Source organism: Poromitra crassiceps (assembly GCF_964638095.1).
Source record: "Poromitra crassiceps genome assembly, chromosome: 1".
NCBI lineage: Eukaryota > Metazoa > Chordata > Actinopteri > Beryciformes > Melamphaidae > Poromitra > Poromitra crassiceps.
Window position 1 is genome coordinate 108069161 of NC_139623.1, and position 21454 is coordinate 108090614.

The 21454-nt window shown below is 42.7% G+C and overlaps 1 protein-coding gene across 1 annotated transcript in view; it reads left to right on the forward strand.

The window, feature by feature from the left end:
* Positions 1 to 2995: 2995 nt before the first annotated feature.
* Positions 2996 to 21454, forward strand: part of plcl2 (phospholipase C like 2) — an 85702-nt gene continuing 67243 nt past the window's right edge. The window contains exon 1 of the mRNA XM_083650111.1: positions 2996 to 3250. Within this exon, the coding sequence (XP_083506237.1) occupies positions 3002 to 3250 (249 nt within the window). The 5' untranslated portion in view covers positions 2996 to 3001. The remainder of the gene's footprint in view (positions 3251 to 21454) is intronic.

Below are 21454 nucleotides of genomic sequence, written 5' to 3' on the forward strand. Positions count from 1 at the left end.
GTCCGTGATGATAACTGTGGGGGGACAGACAGTGAACTTTCCGGTATGGGTAGTAGAGATGGCGGGGCCCTGTATCTTGGGGGAGGACTACTTGACGCTAAACCAATGCACAGTAGACCTGGGAAAGAGGACACTTACGTTCGCAGGGGGGCGAGTAGTTCAGATGGACCACCCTCCCACCGCTGCAGGGGAGCAACCAAACGTCAACAGCATCACTGTATACCGCGTCACGGTTGAGCACGGGCCCCACGCGGAGCCGCAAAAGAGACTGTGTTGGACATGTGCATGGGAAACCGGGGCACTTAGCGAGAGGGTGTCGCAGCGGTCCCGGGGAACAGACCAGGTACGCGGGACAACGACATGGACAGCAGGGAGCCTGCTGGGCATGCGGTGCGATTGGACACCTGTCGGAGACCGGGGGACAGCGGGAGAAGAGAGACGTGCAGGCGGCGGGCAGGTGAGACTCTGCTGGACTTGCCGTTCGCCTGAGCACTTAGCCAGAAACTGCACTGCGCCCCCCACGGTTGCTGTGCGGAAAGCCGAGGTGGAGATCGAGGCCGGTTGTGTTCCCCCTGCTGTCCTGAACACGCCGCCCCCTGGGGAAGGGGGGCGGGAGGACGACCGAGTGCAGGAGGTGGAGGAAGACGAGGAGGACTGTCCAGATATGGATCTGGAGGACGACGGCGTAACCATCATGGATGTCGTCGTGCGTGAGTGGAAACGCAGGCAGGCGGAGGACGCGGAGATCGGTCCGGTGCTTGTGTGGGTGGCGGCCGGACGCCGCCCCCCCGTGGAGGAGACTCACATGTTTTCCGGTGCCACGAAAGGACTGTGGAACATGTTTTCCGACCTGCGGCTGGATGAAGATGGGCTGTTGGAGAGAACAGGGCACGGGGTAAAAGGGAGGCAGACGGTTGTGCCCAGATACTTGCGGGGGTTGGTTGTGCGGTGGGCGCACAGGGGCCGTACGGGGCATGACGAGCCTGAGAAGATGCTCCGAAATGTTCGTGCACTTTTCTACTGGGCCGGACGCGAGGAGGACGTGTGGAGATACTGTAGTGCGTGTGATGGCTGTGGGGGGGACCGTGCTGAGTTACACTGCAGAGGACTAACCCCACTGGGGGTTGAGCGGGACTAATTGTGGGGGATTGAAATGTTGGGGGAATTGTTGGGAATTAGAATTTGATGTGGTGACGGGAGGAAAAATGTTATGGGGTTGGTGTGTTTTGGTACAGGGGGATATGTGTGGGTTGTGGGTGTCGCGTGGGCGCGACTTCTTGTTGTGTGAGGAGTATGTAGCGATCCAGGTAATCCAGGTAATTACGTGTAATGTGGTGTTTCCGTGTGCAGCTAGGAACTGATGTGTGGGAGTGTTACCGGGGGGGAAGACTATGCTTGGGGAAGACTTCCTGTCAGACAGCATGCGTGGAGGGGCTTCTATGAACAGCCTAAGGAAGAAGCAGCTAGCTAGCTATGGGCGTAGCAACCGCCAAAGAGTTGTAAGATAATAACGGTGAATAAAGAACCCTGTACCAACTACAAGTCTCCGGTTCCTGAGCGAATTAGCGATACGCTACAATATATATGTATATATATATATATATATATATATATATATATATATAGGCCTATATATATATATATATATATATAGGCCTATATTTAATATTTTTTTCCAAATAGCTTGGTTACACGTGCAAATCCGACATAGCAGCCAGGCAGAGACATTTGGCCGAGATTTGGCTGAAGATGGCACATTAATTGATTCAGTCATTCAGTTATGCCTGATGATATCTAATCATTTAACTAAGTAGTATGTTACATATTAAATTGATTTGTTTTGCAGAATGGACACACTGACCTCCTCTAATCTGTATTGAAAGCATGGACTGTAATTGAAAGGGGCGTTCCGTCAGTAGTAAATAAAAAAATAATAAGAAAAAAAGAAAAAAGATTGACAACAGTCAGGCAGTCGCGCGTTCACGAGAACATTGACAACTTTGTGAACCGCACACGGGAGCGGCGTTGCTACTCCAGTACTAGTTATTTGATGGTTAAAAAGTACTTGTCAGCAACCGCATAGTAACTTAAATCAAAACTATTTGTGATGCAGTTATTCCTGACTGTTGTTGACTGAGGTTGCAGTTTGACAAAACCTATCCATTTAACTGGCTAGCTAACTAACCCGGCTTGGTGATGCATAGTTTGACTGGAAAGTGTAGCTAGCGAGCGAGGTTAGCTAACAAGCTAACTAGCAGTAGGCTACCTACCAGACAGTCAGTACACACAGCGGACGGTGCGGGCAGCGGTAGTCTGTAGCTGTGTAGCATCAACTTGCGGAAGACCGTCCTTCCTCTGGAGACACAAGGGAGGCAATTCAAAAGGCAAGTATGTCACATTAAGCTAACCGCGAGTTGCCGCAACTGTAAACTTAATATTTAACCTTACCGAGTCCCGTTGAATGGAAGAGGGTGGGTTGACTTAACGTATGTTAAAGCGCAACACAGTGGGGCGGTCTATGGGAAACGGTGGAAATGTATTGAAAACGCCCAACTTGTTGAATAATGTAGAAACCCGATCTTTAATAAAGAGCATGCTGCTCGACTGTATGCATTTTAACATACTGTATTTGCAGTGACAGCCTTGCTTTGGTTGTAACATCCGCTTCCAAATGAAATCAGTGAGTGACTACTCTTACGTGAGCGCTGAAGAGGCTGCAGTAACACGGCTGCAGGACGCTATTTAGCTGCCACTAAACATTAATGTCGTGCTGCCTAATTATGATAATCTGTGTGATTTCTCTTTACAGAGCACAATGCGTGGAGCGAGCCTTTCTGTTCAAGGAAGCCGACACATGCGTGTTCCGGGAGATGATATGGCAGGATTTTGTGCAAATGTTATAACGAGGCAATAGGCCAGGCAGGAAATTGGAAGAAAGCTGAAACATACGGCTTTGCTACCCAGCAGCTTGCCAGCTAGTGTGCGTGTCCTAGAAGTGCCTATGGCGGAGTTTGGCGAGGACGACAGCTTGCCTCCATTGAATCCTGGGGATACAGCCGTGCCCAGCGACGAGGCAGCTGGCAAGACGCATTGCGAAGTGTCTGTGTTGAACGGGGACTGTGGGATAGCAGCAAACATGGTCGGCTCGGGATCCCACGCCGCACCTGGGAGCCAAACCGGGCTCGAATCCGCCAACACCGTAGGGTCGGATGCCAAATCTGGAATACCACGCAGGAGCAGCATTATCAAGGTAAACATTGAAGTTACAGCCTGTGTGTGACGTGTGCCACCATTCACTCTGTTAGCATGCACATCATCATGCCATTGACAGCAATTTGCCATGCAAAATCTGCGCTCAAATTTCATTTGCCTCTTTAGTCTACATTGGTTTTTCAGCAACCTCGCCTGTGTGAAGCATGAATAGTATAAGTGAAATGGGTGGTTTTCACAATGAAGGCCAGAATGGGATCACCAGAGGCTGAGCCATACTGTATTTTGTGTTTTGCATTTGGATTTTCAGTTTATTAGATTTGGGGAGAGCATTTTTCTTGACCTGGTCTTCTAGAATATCATCAGTCTGGCAATGCTTTGATATGCCTATCATATTAGAGCAAAACTAGCTTGTGAGGCAAAGCATGTTATATGTTGTTCATATCCCTCTCATGTGCATATACACAGATCAAGAAGACCGTTTACATGGACTGCAATACCACTACGAAAATGTTGAAAACTGTAGTGTATGCCGAATATGAAGAATTGAGATGGCAGGAGTCAGGACACTATTAAATAAAATATCTTCTTTGCAGCCTATGTAAATATAATAGTCTGCTGGAGAACACCGCTGCCACGTAAACTAATTATAAGGCCTTCAAGAGTTTGTGGTCGAAATCCTTGCTCCCCGTCTGTCACATTTACATACGTACACAGTGTTCAGAATTAAAGCAGCCTCATTGATTTTGCTGGGAAAGAAATGGAGGTGTCCTGGTGGGCAGAATACACTGAGCTCCTACCTGCTCCAGGTGTTTGTCCTGGCTGTCCTGCACACTGAGCCCTCTGCTGAAATGCACATTTGTATGCGTTTCAGAGGTCTATGCAAAGAAACACCTATGCCTTTAATAATAATAATAATATGGAGATTGAACTGCCACTGCTAAAAGATTAATATTCCTCTGTGTCATCAGAATGAGGCTTTGTCAGTTTGGTTGCCTCATCTGCTCGCTCTCTGTGTGTGTGTGTGTGTGTGTGTGTGTGTGTGTGTGTGTGTGTGTGTGTTTGCGCGCCGGCATGCGTGCGCATTTACATGCATGTGTATGGAGGTTGGGGGTATTGCTCAAGGGATAAAAAAAAGAAGAAATGAGGTGTGATTTCCTCACACTGAATTATATTACAGTGTGTTGTAAGCTTCCAAGATGTTGCCTTAGCCAATGTCTGCAAATCTGTAATGTATCTCTTGCATTTTGTTATTGTAGCTCTCCTAATTTTAGGTCTAAAGATGGTAAAATAACATGTTTTCAAGATGGTAGATCGATGTTTCTCAAGTTATACTGAAGGAAAGATTCATTATTTCTTCATGTCAACTATATCAAGCATTATTATAGCATATATTAGACCCAGTGCAAAATCTTGAAATAATGTGAAAAATGCCTCATTTGTTATTGTGGCTGTCCAAATAGATGTTTTGTACATTTGTGATTAAGTGGTGAATGAAACAGTGGTCAGAAATTTGATATCCCCTGGGGGGGCCAACCGTACTACAAATGTATTGACTCTTGGTAATTTAAGTAAAGTATTTAGAAGGATTCACCAAAAGGCAAAGGGGATATATTGCGATTTCGAATGCCTCATCATTTTGTGGCCACAAAAATCGATAGCATTATTTGAAACATCAGTGGTATTTCTCTTCTTCGGGTACATTGTCTGGCAGTGGTCAGGGTTCAGCTGCTCATCTTTTCTCTGGCAGTGGTCAGGGTTCAGCTGCTCACCTTTTCTCTGGCAGTGGTCAGGGTTCAGCTGCTTTTCTCTGGCACTTTTTACACGCAACACATTCTTGGCACATTGAGGGTGTTGAACTTTGACGCAACTGCCTGGAGATTGACGGGGGTAATATTGACATTTCTGCCTTGTAAAGCTCAAAGTAATCTCTCACTACACAAGGACCTGTCTCAGTTCCCAGGACTGTGTGGAGTGCGATTTATTTCAGTGGGATGTCCACTCCTGTGAGCATATGCTCTGTCTGGTCTTTAAATATACAGTATATATAAATAAATAAATGTATAAATAACATATATAAATAAACGTATATAAATAAATATTGCATAAAGGAAGTGTCAGAATATATTTCATACTCCTTTTTAAATGACATTCTGGATTCAGCTCAAAAAAAATTGTCGGAGGAGAGAAAGAGAGGACTGTTTAAAAAACATGCTACTTCAACAAACTTCTCTTTGCCACTGACTGTATGGAGATGAGGCCCCGTCTTGTGGAGCTCAGCTGTTCTGTATTTATCTTGTAGTTTTTAGTTGTTGATGTCCCGAGGACTGCGGGTGAAAATTGGCTTCGGCTAACCCCGGCACTTTTACCGTTGTCACGTATGGATGATTCTGTACATGTATAACTGTCTTATTAATGTGCATTGTCCTGTCTAAATAAACAAAAAAAAAAACAAAAAAAGAAGAAGAAGCTGACTGGTCTGGACATGTCCACATGGTGGTCTGGTCTGGACATGTCCACATGGTGGTCTGGTCTGGACATGTCCACATGGTGGTCTGGTCTGGACATGGTGGTCTGGTCTGGACATGTCCACATGGTGGTCCAGTGCCACTCAACAAATCATGTTTGGCTCATTACCAGTGACATAAGAGGCTGAGCCATGATGATGTCACGACTAGGGATGGGTATCGTACTGGTACTGGTACTCGGTACTGGTTATTGATACCGATACTTATCGATACTAATCTCCATAATTTGGTGCAAAAAAATAAAGACATGGCATGAAAAGATGCGAAGAGATTCGCCAGTTATTTTGTTATAATTATTACAAGTTAAATTCCTGAGAAGGCTTATTTCACAGCTGTGAATATGATGATTTATTAAACCTAGGCCATGTGGTAGAAATATGCAATTATTATTATTTAATTGGAGCCCTTTGACCAGAGAAAACAGCTGTAGTTTGAGTTTCCCCCATGTCACTCTTAAGGGGGAATCATACTACAACACCCAGAATGCATTGCGCATGTTAGCACGTTAATGAAACTCGACACTCAAAGTTGCCGGTGCAATCTTTAGTTGGGAATGTTTTCATTTTCCAAAACGTTTTCTTCATTGAGTCTGGATAAATCACACCCGTTTTCAAAGGGTTTATTATTAAACAAACCAGCGCGATGGAGTTACATTATGTGGAGTTTGTGGAGCAAACTATCTGCTGAATGGATGGCTGGATAGCGTTAGCTTAGCTGCCTGCAAGCATAACGTTACAGGTAAAGTGAAGACCGTAGCTGTTCGTTGTTCTGTATTCAGAGTTGGCAAAGTTAAGTCCACATAATATTCTGTGACTGTCAGAAAATATGTCATTCAGCAAAGCACCGTGACGTTTGTGCAACGCGAGGCGGAGATTTCTCTGTATCATCACAGTCGCTCGCTTTATCAGACTCTGCATGTTGTGTGATTCTGCAACGCGACCCCCCTAGTATCATAAACAAGTTTTCTTCCAAATACCGATCTTTTAAATCTTTTAAACCTGCCGCAAGCGTAGTGACAGGACAAGAGTGTAAACACGCCACATCAAACCTCTGGTGCCGCCTTCGTCATCGTTAGGGACGGTAAAAAACAAACAAAAAACAAAATATGGATAGCAGCACCGAACGTCCAGAACGTTATCAATACTCTGGTACCGACCAATCAGGAACCGGTACCAAAATAATACCGGTGCTCGATACCCATCCCTAGTCACGACAACACAGTCAAAGTCCTCACCTCATCTAAAATCAGTGCGCCAGCGCCACCACAGGTCCACATGTAATCACTTTGTGATATTTGCTCAGTACCAAAAACACAGATGGGCAAACATCCAAATGATTCATGATATGGATGGTAAGGTCTGACAGATGGAGGCTTGCAGCCAAAATGAATGTCAGGTTAAGTTCCTCTTAGTGGCAGTGTAGTGCATTGCAACTCTGGGCCCACCAAGATTGGATTTTATTTTGGAAGTGAATCCTCTTCAAAATTTAAATATTAAAACTGAACACTAAATTATCGAAAATTCATATGTTGAAAACGTTTTTGCCATGAGAACATTTCATTTACAAAAACATCAGTATGAATGCTCCATCATTAGCCAGTAAGGTACAGTTTCTGTTCCTGTTTTGAACTGATTTCAAATTGAAAGTGATTTGAATTACACCCTGCATGATCCACTGTTACCCATAATAATTTACATACACACTTTGTTAAAGTGCAGAAAAAAAAACTGGTCCATTGGAGTGAATGGAGATGTCGCGACTCTTCTATATAGGGCTGGGATATATAGGACCTCACGATAAGGACCTCACGATAGGATACGTATCACGATACATGGGTCGCGATACAATTGTATCACGATACATTGCAATACAATACATATTGCGATATATTGCAATAATCTACACAATGTACTCAAAATAAAAAAAAATAGAGCTAAAAATACAACACACTGTGTACCACCCATGTAGTGTAATAATATGTACATCACTTTATATTGATAACTTAGTGGACACATTTAGTCAAAACTGAAATAGAAAGTATTCTTATTGTGTCACTGACCACACGGCTGTGCAAAAAAATTGATATGGGAAATATCGATACAGTATCTCAGAAAAAAGCATCGCGATATATTGCCGCATCGATTTTATTGCACAGCCCTAATATTTAACATACGCTCCTCTCCTCTACCACCTGACCCAACCCATCCACAATAGCCTTGGTTGGCATGTCGAGCCCCACACAAGAGTGCAACCTTTTAAATGTTTCAATTCAATGTGGTTTACTCCACAAGGTTGAATTTATATCAAATATTTCAGCCCCCTGACAAGCAAGGCTTGTGGCTTTGCAAGTACTGTAGACTAGAGCTGGGTATTGGTTCAAATTTCAAGAATCGATTCGATTCCGATTCACAAGGTTGCGAATCGATTAATTTAGATTCGATTCGATTCGATTCGATTCCGATTCAATCAATTTTCAATATTGATTTGGTTAGTGATACCAAAACGTGGTTTTTGAGCTGTACCCTGAATTACATGACTGTCCAGTTATGTAACACAGGGGTTCTCAACCAGCCAAGTAGATACATGGGGAAAAAAAAGTTGCAGACCTGTTGTCAATTTTAATGGTTTTAGTTACACATATATTTACTCACCAGTAGCCTGTACTACGAATGTTGGATAAGAAGATCCAGGATCTGTCCCTTGATCTGGTTTGTCTAAACCAGATCAGCTCGATTGTAGTTAACTTGTACTACGAACCTCGTTTGCCAGTCGTTAACTCGAACCAGGTTTTTCTAATCAAGTTGACTGCGCGTGCACATGAAAATGCCCGTGCACACGAGCTCGTGCCCGCAAAAGAGGCGTGGTTTTTAACAACTAGCCAATCACAATGCAATATGGACCGCTCAGCTCAGAACCGTAGCTTTTACAGCGCCAGACACGCCTATTTCCTCATTCATCAAAGCCATCGACTACTATGTCAGAATCAAAATCCGCATTGGATATTTTTAGTCTGTTCCCGAATGACTGTCTAAAGTTACCACTTTTATTCACATCAGTCATTTATTTGAAGAGCGGTTTCTGCCTCCACGTATCCTACAGCAGCTGAATTCACCCTCTCAATAAACTGCGAGTGGAAGCAATGTGTAGCCTAATGTCTCAGTCCAAAATCCGTAGACCATTTAGGCTCAACGAATAATAATGATGTCATGTTTAGTCGCACTGATTGAATAATTCCTATAGGCTATCAATAAAAAAAAGAATGATAATAAAATTAAAAGAGGCTTCTGAACGACACGCTATGTGCGGGCATAGATTTCATTTATAAAAAATAGCCTATTTTGTGGTCACATATATTGTCAGCAGAGTCGCATATCTCCATATTTCATATAATGATGCTGGAAATATGAAGTTCAATCACATCATACAGGCCAAAAGCAACACTTGCAGCTGCAAAATGCAGGAGTAGGCTAGATATGAATCATCTTAATATGGGATCGCCTGTGTGCAGGTGATCCCATATTAAATTGCTTAGATGTAGTAGGCCAGCATGTAAGCTATGACTATTTCAATTCCAACCCAACGTCAGTCTCAGCTCCATTGCGCACACGGCACCGTGCGCTTTGGAGACGTTTATGTAACCTTTTTATGCCGGTTTAGTGATATTTCTCCACTCACTATTCAGCTGCAATCGATCAGCGGGATCAAACAACGTATCTAGGCTACTTGAGAGCACAAAAATGAATATATAAAAACATATTCCAAAGTGGTATAGGGCTTAATTAAAATAGCCAACAAGTGCAAGGCTTTAGTCCTTGATTAACATTAACATTGATTACCATTACTCATTCAACATTACAATTCGTGCTCCTTCGGGAAACTCATCCAGAAAGGGGTTGGCCATTTTTCCAAACTGCTGATTCGATTGGTTCGTGGGCGGTGGATTTAAGGTCTAATCTTATCCTTGCAACTTAACCTGCTACGGACCAGGTTAAGTGTGAAGCATAAGTTGCTATGGAAATATATGTCGGTAAGAAGTTAACTTGCTTTGTAGTACGGCCAAACCAGGTTTAAACCTGAAGTTACCTCGCTAAACCACTAAACTGGCTTTGTAGTACAGGCCTCTGGTGGTGACAAAGGGTAAATAACAGCCTTTTCATCTGTCAATAAAGACACTTTCACAATTATGCACAGTGATTTGATTTCAGCCTATATAATTTCTAAAAGTAGATATTAATAATGATCAAACATTTCCATTCATGTAGCCTACAGTATTTATGTTTTTGTTTCAACTACAAACATAATTAAACGTCAACTTGAAACTATGTTTCAACTACCACACACAGCATAATAGTTTAGCCTGTTTATTAAAAAAAAAAAAAAAAAAAAACGATCTCTGGACATATGAATCGATAATCGAGGATTAAAATGAAAATCGATTAAAAATCGGAGAATTGATTTTTTGAACCCAGCCCTACTGTAGACCAGTGGTTCTGAAAGTGGGGTCCGGGGACCCCCAGGGGTCCTTAACTCATTGAGTGCCAGCCACTTTTGGAGAACGGACGCTCCCAGTGCCAGAGTTTCAGAGCGTTTTCAGTGATTTCTCGAGGCCCACAGAATATTGTGTGATATTACTATGTAAACAGCGAACACGCACAAAGAACGATGAGACTCTCTTCTATCATCTGCAAAAAAAAGGTTATTGATACCATTTTCCGTTCTTTAGTTATGAGCCGGAGAAGATAGGTTGTTTTGAGCAAAAAGACACGTTTCAAATTAGAAGCTGAGATATTCCGCCTTTTGTGAAATGAAGCATTTCAAGCACATTCACTGAGTCTGAAGCTAATATTTTCTGATGTAGTGACGTGGTGTAGTTGTGTGGTGCCCTGCGTGCCCCACCCCCCTCTCCCCCCCTCAGCTGCAAACTCCTCCCCACACTAACACACAGCCTCACGCACCCAGTCTATTTTCGGAGCGCTCCGTTTTTGTGCGCCGGCTCCCAGCACGACACGGAAAAGCCAAACCGGACTGCTGAGAATGGTTTGGCCCTTCGGCGTCGGGTGCTGCCTTTCTGGCGGCTAATCGTGTGGAGAAACTATGCAGACAGACAGACAGAGGCAGAGGGGCTGAGTTGTGGGCGCGGATTGACTGCTGTTCGCAGCCAACGTCAGCTGCAGCCAGAGCCATCTATATGGCTCTGGCTGCAGCATGAGCGGTTTCTCTTTCATCACGGGGCTTTTTCCTGCTGTTTTCCTGACCTGTCTCTAATCTGGAGAGCACTGTCGCCACCTAATGAGTCTGTAAAATAGGTTATACACCTTCAATAGCTCCCATATTTTTATAGGAGATGTAATAGGCTTTGATCCACGTCCCACCGTCAAAAAACGCAATTGACGACAATCGTCGTGATTGGCACTCAATGAGTTAAGAGGGTTCCAAGGGTCCCCAGAAAAAAGGGGAATAATTTATTTTGACTATGATTCCAGCAATAAGTAACACGACGACCTCTATACTCAATTGATTCTGACTATTTTTGGACATATGTTTCATATACTTTCTCTAATAAAACATGTAAAACCACAAATCTTATTAGATGGGGGGCCTCTGGAACCTGGGACAAAAACGTATCAAATGGGGGTCCATGGTCTAATTTGTGTCAGTTTAGGGGTCCTTGACATGATGAGAACCACCGGTGGACCAGTGGTTCGCAAACTTTTTCACATCAAGGACCCCTAAACTGACACAAATTAGACCACGGATCCCCATTTGATAAGATATCTGCTTTTGGATATCTGCTTTTTTTTATTACAGAAAGTGTATGAAACCCATGGCCAAAATAGTCATGCATTTTGTCATGTTACTTATGGATGGAATTATAGTGAAAATAAATGATTCCCTTTTTTGCTGTGGACCCTCTGGAACCCCTCAAGGACCCCAGGGGCTCCCCGAATCCCACTTTCAGAACCATTGCTGTAGACACTTCCAACATATGATTTCATTGTCAATCATTTAATTTCATTACTTCTCGTGTGAAGTCAATACTGAAGATTTCCCATCTGTAGGCCATCAATCCAATCAAATAGGCAATAAGCCGCAGATGCATGCCATTATTTTCTTGAAGGCAGTGCTTTTGTTTTTTATGTTATTTTTGCTGGGAACTGTGACAGATCACACGTTTGACTCAGAAGGTGTTTGTGAAAGGCTGGGCCAACACTAACAAGGTAGTCTGTTTCACACCATCGGTCAGAGCTCTCAGTTCTCCTTAAACTGTTTCTCTGAATCCGAGGTGATGGGAGGATGTGGTCATGACAACAAGGACCACATTCTCGTATTAACAGCTGTAGCACTCGAAACTTGAGAATACCCTGACTACTTCTATAGTTGTTGTGGAAGGCGGGTAGTGGTTGGAAGGGCGGTGGCAAAATTAACTTCACATCCAACCAGCTTGTTCAGACATTTCTTCCAAAATTATATGTGTACTGTTTGAAACAGACACAGTACTTTTAAAAAGTGATTTGCAGCACAAAACTAGGATGGATTCTAATATGTCTAAGGATAGTGGTAATTGAAACTGAAGTCCTTGGTTGACAAAATCAAGTTATTCACCTTATACAGACTATCTTTGTTTTACAGATATTGAATCATGGACTTCTTTGGGTAACATTTTTTTACCCAAAAATTGAAGCAATTTGGATTAGAACTCTTCATTGTGCTTAGTTACAGTAAATCAATAGACCCTTCTCACGGGGGCCATTTTGTGTCGAGAAGCCAGGGTAAACACAGGTGCAAGCAAAACACTAATGAGGGTTTCCAAATTCCAATCATGGAAGTTGGAAACCCTCATTAGTGTTTTGCTTGCACCTGTGTTTACCCTGGCTTCTCGACACAAAATGGCCCCCGTGAGAAGGGTCTATCGAGTCAATTGAGGTCGTTCAAATGCTGCATACAATGTAGGAGTAGTCTATGTTTAGGTTATATAGCAGCCATGTGGTACTAGAGTGCTTACCCATGCTTACCCATGGCTAGAATAATGGCTCAGGTGTTTACCAATCCATTTTAAACGCTGTCTACACCAGTGAATTGTAACTGTATTGGCTGTGGGTGGGCGATTGCAGGAGAAATAATGAACCCATGGCTACATCGTTCAATCCCAGCTCCAGTCTTACCTCAAATCCTTTTTAACAAAGAGGGACATTCTATTGTTTGATCACATTTGTTTTGCACAAGTCTGTGCAAAACAAACAAAAGAACAACAAAACCCTCAGACTGGGACATAATCGTGTTAAGAGGGTGAACATTCAGTCAGGCCTAGTGACAATTCTGCTTAGGTTTTTAGGCCAGTGGAACATAGCCACGGTGTGATTTCTATCAAGGCATGATTTATCACTGATGGTGTCAATATTAACAGCTTCAATCACTTCCTGTCTCTTCCAATGTTCAATGGCCATGTGAAGATTCAGATCGATTGGCTAACCCTTTGGGGAGGTAAATGTGCAGACAGTTTCCTTCTTTAGCTTTACAGCAAAGCGAGTGACAGTTCCCGGGAAATTGATCACTACTTTGGCTATCAATTAGCTAGCTAATGTTGGCGCAAAAAATAAAAAAAGACAAGTTACTGAAGTAGGAGCTAAAAAAGTCCCTCAAAACGGTCTTCTAAGAACTACTATGGTTCTTAGTTCCTGCGGTGTGAACACAACAAAAAGAGGAGAGTTCCTCCAACTGTTCCTAGAACTATGGAAATGCCGAACAGACAGACAGCTTTCCACTTATTGGGGAGATTTCCCCCCCCCCCAATTGTACTTGGCCAATTTTCCACCCTGCTGCCGATCTGCTCCACTCTCTGCCGATCTGGGGAGAGCCGAGACTAGCACCATGCTCCGTCAGGTCCCCCTAAGTGCACCACATGTTTGAAGTTCGTTCTGGAGATACGTGAAGGACAGACATACAGACGGTCCTGCCTTGATTAGATACCGTAGCCTTTGAGACATACATACAGACGGTCCTGCCTTTATTAGATACCGTAGCCTCTGGTTGGTTTGCCCTCGAGCTCTTGCCTGCTTCGTGGGCTTGCAGACGCAGCTTGCACACTTGGTGCATGTGCAGTTGGCCAATTGTGCACCGCACACCGCAGGATTTACCTGACGATTTGCTTATGGATTTTGCTGACTGTTTAGTGCAAGGGTGGGGTCAATCCACTTCCATTTCCATCCAATCAAAATGTCAATAGAACATGCACTTCAGTAGCTAATGATGCATCAGCAGCCATTTTCAATGATTTCTTCAGAGGCTGGGCAGTCTGCTTCTGTTGAAAGCGTTTCAATATTTGAATCCTGGATAAAAATCACTTTGTGTATTGATGTAGTTGAAATTCATCCTGTATCTGGTATCCATTCCACTGGGCCTCAAAACTGTCCTGTGTTTGTGTTCAACCTTGGATAAATCAGCCAGGCTGTTTTTGCAATACTATTGATGTCGGCAGGTAGGGCTGAGCGATATGACGAAATATATTGTTTTCACGATAGAAAATGTCTATCGTTTCATATGATGCTTTATCGTTTATATCGTTGTGTTGAAAATCACACTCTTTATGGCAATATTGTCCGTCATTTGGACGACGCTGTGCTTTCGTCATTCTGTGTTTGTTTTTTTTACTCACGTTCACACACGCACCAGACTTTGTCAACAAGCTGAGTGGCACAAATCAGCCGGTGAGTAAAGAGCAGGAAATTACGTCCGCCTAGTCTACCGCAGGCATTTGCACTGTGTTAAGTCTCTGTTTGGTATTTGCGTGTGTCCTCGTAACGTTAAACCTGGCAAAACGTCTTCTCTCATCCTCTTGTCATCCAAAGAAAATCCATTGAGGAGCCGACAACCAAACGTCTAGCTTGCTAAAGCTAGCTAGTTAGCTTTAGCTTATAGCTTTCCTTGAGTTGTGTTTGTTAGATAACCGGGAAATCCCGGAGTGGAGTATTTTTGTTGAGTGAACTGAACTGGTAACATGGAAATCCCGAGGTGGAGCATTTTTGTTCCTTTATAAACGAACTGAGAGAACTGGACTGAACTATAAATAACTTTTAATCTACCCGTTTTGCTCTAATGTAATCTTTGAAAATTGAACTGGTGGTGGTTCAGTTTGTGTTTCATTCTACTACCTTGCAACTAATTATACATTTGTTTGTGTTGTAAAGAATAGCCATGCATATCTGTATTCTGAATGCATGTATCCTTTGTGGGATTTGACATTGACAACATTTTAACTGGTTTAACCGCTACATAAATAAATGGCCATGTGGTCATTTTATATAAACTATAAATTGAATTTACAGAAAATATGCTATATCGTGATGTATATCGTTATCGGGATATGAAATGGCCTATATCGGGATATGAGCTTTTGGTCATATCGCCCAGCCCTATCGGCAGGAAATCTTACAAATCTCCAACAAATACACCGCGTTAATTTTACTCTATTTTGAAGCCCAACAGCGAACCCGCTGTTGGGCTTCATGGAGCCGTTTCATCATGGATGGCTTATCAGTTGCTGCACTGTGCTGAGGCCATTCACTCTGCCTTTTATTGATCTGAACTGTGACATAACAGCTTTGCTTGATCATTCCACGGTTGAGGTCTGATCTGAATTTAAATAAGATACTTTTTCCATTGCAGTATTGACTTGACACAAAATGCTTTGAAGTCTGACCTAATTGAACAATGAGTTGGTGAACACTATGCTCCTCATCTCTTACATCACAGTTCCCATTAATAAATGAGTGAACTGCATACCTACAGGTTATGGTTGTCTGAGCTATGGTCTTGAACATTTCTAAGATGCTTTGCAGTCTGACCTAAATGTAAGGTGGTGTAGTATGCATTGTTCCCCTCTGTGTGCGCTATAACCGTTACGAAACAGTTGACATTAATAAATGAGACTTAGCCTAATTGTATCCATGCAGGTTATCTGGCCCCATAAAGACCAGCTGCAACACTGCTCAAACAGTGCACTGCGGGTTTAACAAGTCATTTCATCTCACGTCACTTCTTATCTTATTTACTTTAGAACAGGTGCGAGGGGGGCGGCGGCAATGGTTTGAGATAGTTTATCTGGTTTTAAGACCAACTTGATGCTACTGTACACCTTCTTCAAATAGGTAGCATTATCATGGATGACAAAATTAATGAAATCGATAGTTTTTGAGTAGAAAACCTTAACCATCAATAATTGTTCCTTTTCTCATTATTTCATTTCTCAGAGTAAATACTGTATATTTATTTCGAGATTTTTGTCAATTATTTGTGCTGTTATGGTTATTATTAGCCTAGTTACTCAGGTCTACACTAGCTTAGATTGTGTTACTTATGGATGGCATGGAAAGTCATTAAAGTCTTTCTGATTCTGATTCTGATTCTGAATTATAGTGAAACTAGATTATCCCCCCTTTTTGCTGGGGACCCCACTTTGAAAACCACTGGCTTAGGCTACAACTGTTGCGAGAAGGTTTCAGGATTTATCTCTATGCATTAGGCTGTGAAACTCGAAAAGAGGCTCAGGTGTGTTAGTGCACGCAGCATGGCTTTGTCATTGCAACTTAGCCATGGGCCATACCTCTTCTGTATTTAAGTTGAGGCTTTCTTTAGCTTAATCCAAAAAAAAATCCCCATGGCTAAGAGGACCAGATACACAAGGCTGTCACTATTAATTCATCACTTAGGCTAATTTGTGTGGCTGGGATCTCTTACTTTGATTCCATGAAAGAGGTCATAGTATATAGTGATATGATAAATCAAATGTGTACACCCCCCAAAAAATTAAATACATCAATAAATATTAATATATAATATATATGTATATATACAGGGCTCGACGTTAACTTTTAAAAGTGGTTGCCGGAGGGGCAACCTGGCAAGAGCTTTTGGTTGCCCGAATAAAAATATGGTTGCCCAATTTTAGTCGCCTTATATTTTGAGTAATTAAGATACTATGCAGTCATAAGCCGGCTTAATAATGACGATGTGACAGAAAAGTAAGTATAATAGTCTATAGTATAGTATAATAGGCCTATTCAGTGTGCGCACCGGGTGTAGTAGTAGTAATAATGATAATAATAATAAATTTGTGTAATTTCGTTTTCTAAACAAATCTTATTTTTTGTTTTTATAATGCATTTGCACTGAAAGGATTTGTTTAACTAATATTTGTGAACTTTAATTTTCATATATTGTTTTTAACAGTTATTGTTCATATTGTGCTTAATTTATTAATTAAAAGCGTTATTGATAATGAAGTAGCTGGAATCAGTATCTGCCGATCACCGATATAACCGATCACCGCGTTGATTGAAGCCTTCTTTTTATCATGTAGCATTATTATTATTATTATTTTATTATTATTTTTTTTTTTATTACACTCTCTCTTAAAGACCATTTCAATATTAATCTGAATTGAAGGAGCAACCATTCAGACAGAGGACACAACCTGTAACAGGGATGCTTTTAGGACCCTGGGAAGTCGTAAAAGCCGGACAGCATCTCCAGCTGTGTTGACTTAGTAATTATCCACAAGCATGCGCTCTCTCTCTCTCGCTCTCTCTCTCTCGCTCTCGCTCTCTCTCTCTCTCTCTCTCTCTCTCGCTCTCTCTCTCTCTCTCTCGCTCTCTCTCTCTCGCTCTCTCGCTCATTGACGCAGCTGCCTGCTGCACAGTCCGTGGAGTTTACATCTCGGACTCTTCTTGGACACAGTTCTTATTTCTTATTTCGGGAATTTCAGAATGAGCTGGGCCTCAGCCCTCATGCACACTGCAACTTCAAGATCCATGGCACAACGAGAGAGAGAGAGAGACTGAGCAGGTGTGTGTGTAGGGAGCCGGGAGGGAGGGAGAAAGAGTGAAGTCTGTGAAAGCGGCTATGTAGTCTTCTGTCTCTCCCTCCCTCTCCCTCCCTCCCTCCTTCACTCTGTCTCTCCCTCCCTCCCGGCTCCCTCATACACACACCTGCTTCGTTCAAAGTGAAGTCTGTCTCTCCGAGAGACAGAGAGGAGTTTAGTCATTTTAGGTGCGCACAGTTAATTGTCTGGAATGTATAGTTAATTGTCTGGAATGCATCTGATCGGCCTGCTTTGATCGGCTATTTTGAGAACGTGATCAAAGCCGATAGAGGCCAAATCGATTGCGGAGCATCTCTAAATAAAATGTCACATATATGTCACTCACAAAAAGTATTAAAACGTATTTATTTGGTGTATATTTTGCTGTTTGCTGCTGTACATATTTTTTTGCATGTTAAATCGTGGTTGCCCCTGGGGCAACCAAAGGCCAAGAAATGGTTGCCCTATTTTTTTTTTGGTTGCCCCGGGCAACCGGGCAGCCGTTAATGTCGAGCCCTGATATATATATATATATATATGGGAACCTTCTCATGCCAAGTGTGTGTGTGTTGATTGAAAGTGAACTGAAGCCAATCCGGGTGTGTATCCTGAGAGATGCCAAATGGAGCATCATTCTGCTGATGCTCACCATTGGGATGTAGGTAGAATGCTTTGGACCAGAGACTAATGGGTCCCGGGTGATGTGTGTCCTCGCCTGTACAGTCTATAACTGCGCAGTGCGACGTCCTCTCCTGTACAGTCTATAACTGCTCAGTCCTCCCCTGTACAGTCTATAACTGCTCATTGAGCCAGAAAAACGACTGTACAGTCTATAACTGCTCAGTGCGACGTCCTCGCCTGTACAGTCTATAACTGCTCAGTCCTCCCCTGTACAGTCTATAACTGCTCATTGAGCCAGAAAAACGACTGTACAGTCTATAACTGCGCAGTGCGACGTCCTCTCCTGTACAGTCTATAACTGCTCAGTCCTCCCCTGTACAGTCTATAACTGCTCATTGAGCCAGAAAAACGACTGTACAGTCTATAACTGCTCAGTGCGACGTCCTCGCCTGTACAGTCTATAACTGCTCATTGAGCCAGAAAAAAAGACTGTACAGTCTATAACTGCTCAGTGTGACGTCCTCGCCTGTACACAGGGCCCGAAATTAGAGCCCGCCACCCGCCAATGGCGGGCATATTTTAGCTTTGGCGAGTGACATGAGAGGTCTGTCCACCACGTGGCGGGTAACAAAATAGTCATGTAAAATAATTAAAACTGCGGTGTGTTTTGGTCTTACGACAGTCGCCTTTATTGCAGCCCCCAATCTCTCCTTGCGCGTCATCTCCGGCCTCATTTTTGGCTTGTTTACGGACGTCACATCCGCTACTCTTCTGTGCTGACTGGCCGTGGCCATCTGCATTCTGCAGCGCCTGCTTGCACTGCAGGGAGCTAACGTTACGCCGGTCCGCCTGCTATAGCGGCTGTGGCTCAGGAGGTAGAGCGGGTAGGTTGGTGGTTCGATCCCCGGCTCCTCCACTCCTCAAGTCTCCTTGGGCAAGACACTGAACCCCGAATTGCTCCCGATGTCTGTGCCAGCACCCTGCGTGGCAGCTGGCCGCCTTCGGTGTGTGAATGGGTGAATGTAGGCACATTGTAAAGCGCTTTGGATAAAAGCGCTATATAAATGCAGTCCATTTACCATTTACCATCTATAGCTAAGCTAACGTTAGCTTAATATAACGTTAAATGGGTTACAATGTGGAACCATATCGAGAGAGTAAGCCGGCCGCTAAAAAGAAAACCCACCGCGGCTTTCTCCGACGAAAAGGATGAAGCGGCAGCGAGAGTGGGACCACCTAACAAAAGAAAGTTTCGAGAGGAGTGGAAGTTTGGCGATAGCGGTGTTTCAAGAGACTGGCTACAGTATGATGCTGGAGCTGTAGTGATGAGTTGTTCCGTGTGCCGCAAGTATGCCAAAAAGAAAAATAGAAACAACACGTTTGTCATCGGTAGTAAATCAATGAAGCTGGAAGCTGTTCGTGACCATGAACAGAGCCAGTGTCACATTGGCTGTAAAAAGGAGAAGTAGAGAGAGGGGGAGGAGTCTGAGGAGTTATGTTTACAAAACCTTCAAATTTACTTCTGTTCTGTTCAATCCTGCAAAGAGGGTAGAGAGTGAGGAGTCTGATGATGTTTAACATTAGGTTACAATTTAAGCTCAAGATTGACTTGACATGTATTGATAAGATTGACTTGACATGTATTGATTAATCAATCATCAATCAATATATTAAAATAATTTGCTTCAAATTTTACTCTGGCCTCTTATTTAAGTGTGTATTCTTCAACGTAATACCTTATCTACTTGAAATGTACTAAAACAAAATGTATATATATGGATATATGTGACACAAAAATAAGTTTTTTTTTTGGGCCAGTAAGAAATATGCCACCGGCAGAGTGGCCGGTGGGTCAAAAAGTTAATTTCGGGCCCTGCCTGTACAGTCTATAACTGCTCATTGAGCGAGAAAAACGACTGTACAGTCTATAACTGCTCAGTGCGACGTCCTTGCCTGTACAGTCTATAACTGCTCAGTGTGACGTCCTCGCCTGTACAGTCTTTCACTGCTCAGTGCGACGTCCTCACCTGTACAGTCTATAACTGCTCATTGAGCCAGAAAAAAGACTGTACAGTCTATAACTGCTCAGTGCGACATTCTCGCCTGTACAGATGGTCTATAACTGCTCATTGAGCCAGAAAAAAGACTGTACAGTCTATAACTGCTTAGATTACAATTTTCCTTTGTCCCAACTCCCAAGTGCAATACGTATACTCAACTCGCAGAATAGGTAATTGTACCTCGCACTTTTGCACTTCCAGCCTACACTGGCGCCGCTACACTTGATCCTATTCTATATTTTTATCTTATCTTTTATTTTTTATCCATCCTTCTTTTTATTGATTTTATCAGTGTACTGTCTTGTGTTGTTGTGTTGCACTGTTTTTGTATGTCTTCTTTGTGCTTTGTCGCAAGATGAATTTCCCCCAGTTGGACAATAAAGTACTGAACTGAACTGAACTGAGCCGGCCCTTGCCTGTACAGTCTATAACTGCTCATTGAGTCAGTCCTCGCCTGTACAGACAGTCTATAACTGCTCAGTGTGACGTCCTCGCCTGTACAGACAGTCTATAACTGCTTATTGAGCCAGAAAAAAGACTGTACAGACAGTCTCTAACTGCTCATTGAACCAGGGGTTTCATATTCCTATGGGATCTGTTAGCACTTGGATCGTTTGTCTCACTCAATTGCTCTCTCTCAGTCACTCACTCTCTCTCCCCTACACACACTTATTTATTTATTTATTTATTTATTTATTTATTTATTTATTCATTCATTCATTCATTCATTCATTCATTCATTCATTTATTTATTTATTTATTTATTTATTTATTTATTTATTTATTCATTTATTTATTTATTTATTTACATGTAAATATGCCAGATTATAGCCAGAGGATATCTGTACTCCCATGGCAGGTTGATGTTATTAAACAGATAATTGCCAACAATTTACACATGTACATAAACTTAATAAGATAAGCACAAAATCAAACAACAGTACGTATATACCAGTTATAAAATTAACTGAACTTCACAACCATAAAAAGACAACAGATAACACAGACAAATGACGATATAATATGTGAGATGTGGCGAGACAAACCAGGGAAAGGGGAGACCACAAGTTTAAGTAGAGCAAGCCATGGTTTATAAGAGTTATCAGCCTTTAATTGGGTCTGTGTTTTCTGTAATTACTTGCAAATGTAAGGTCTTCTTCAAAGCTTGCTTTGGTGAT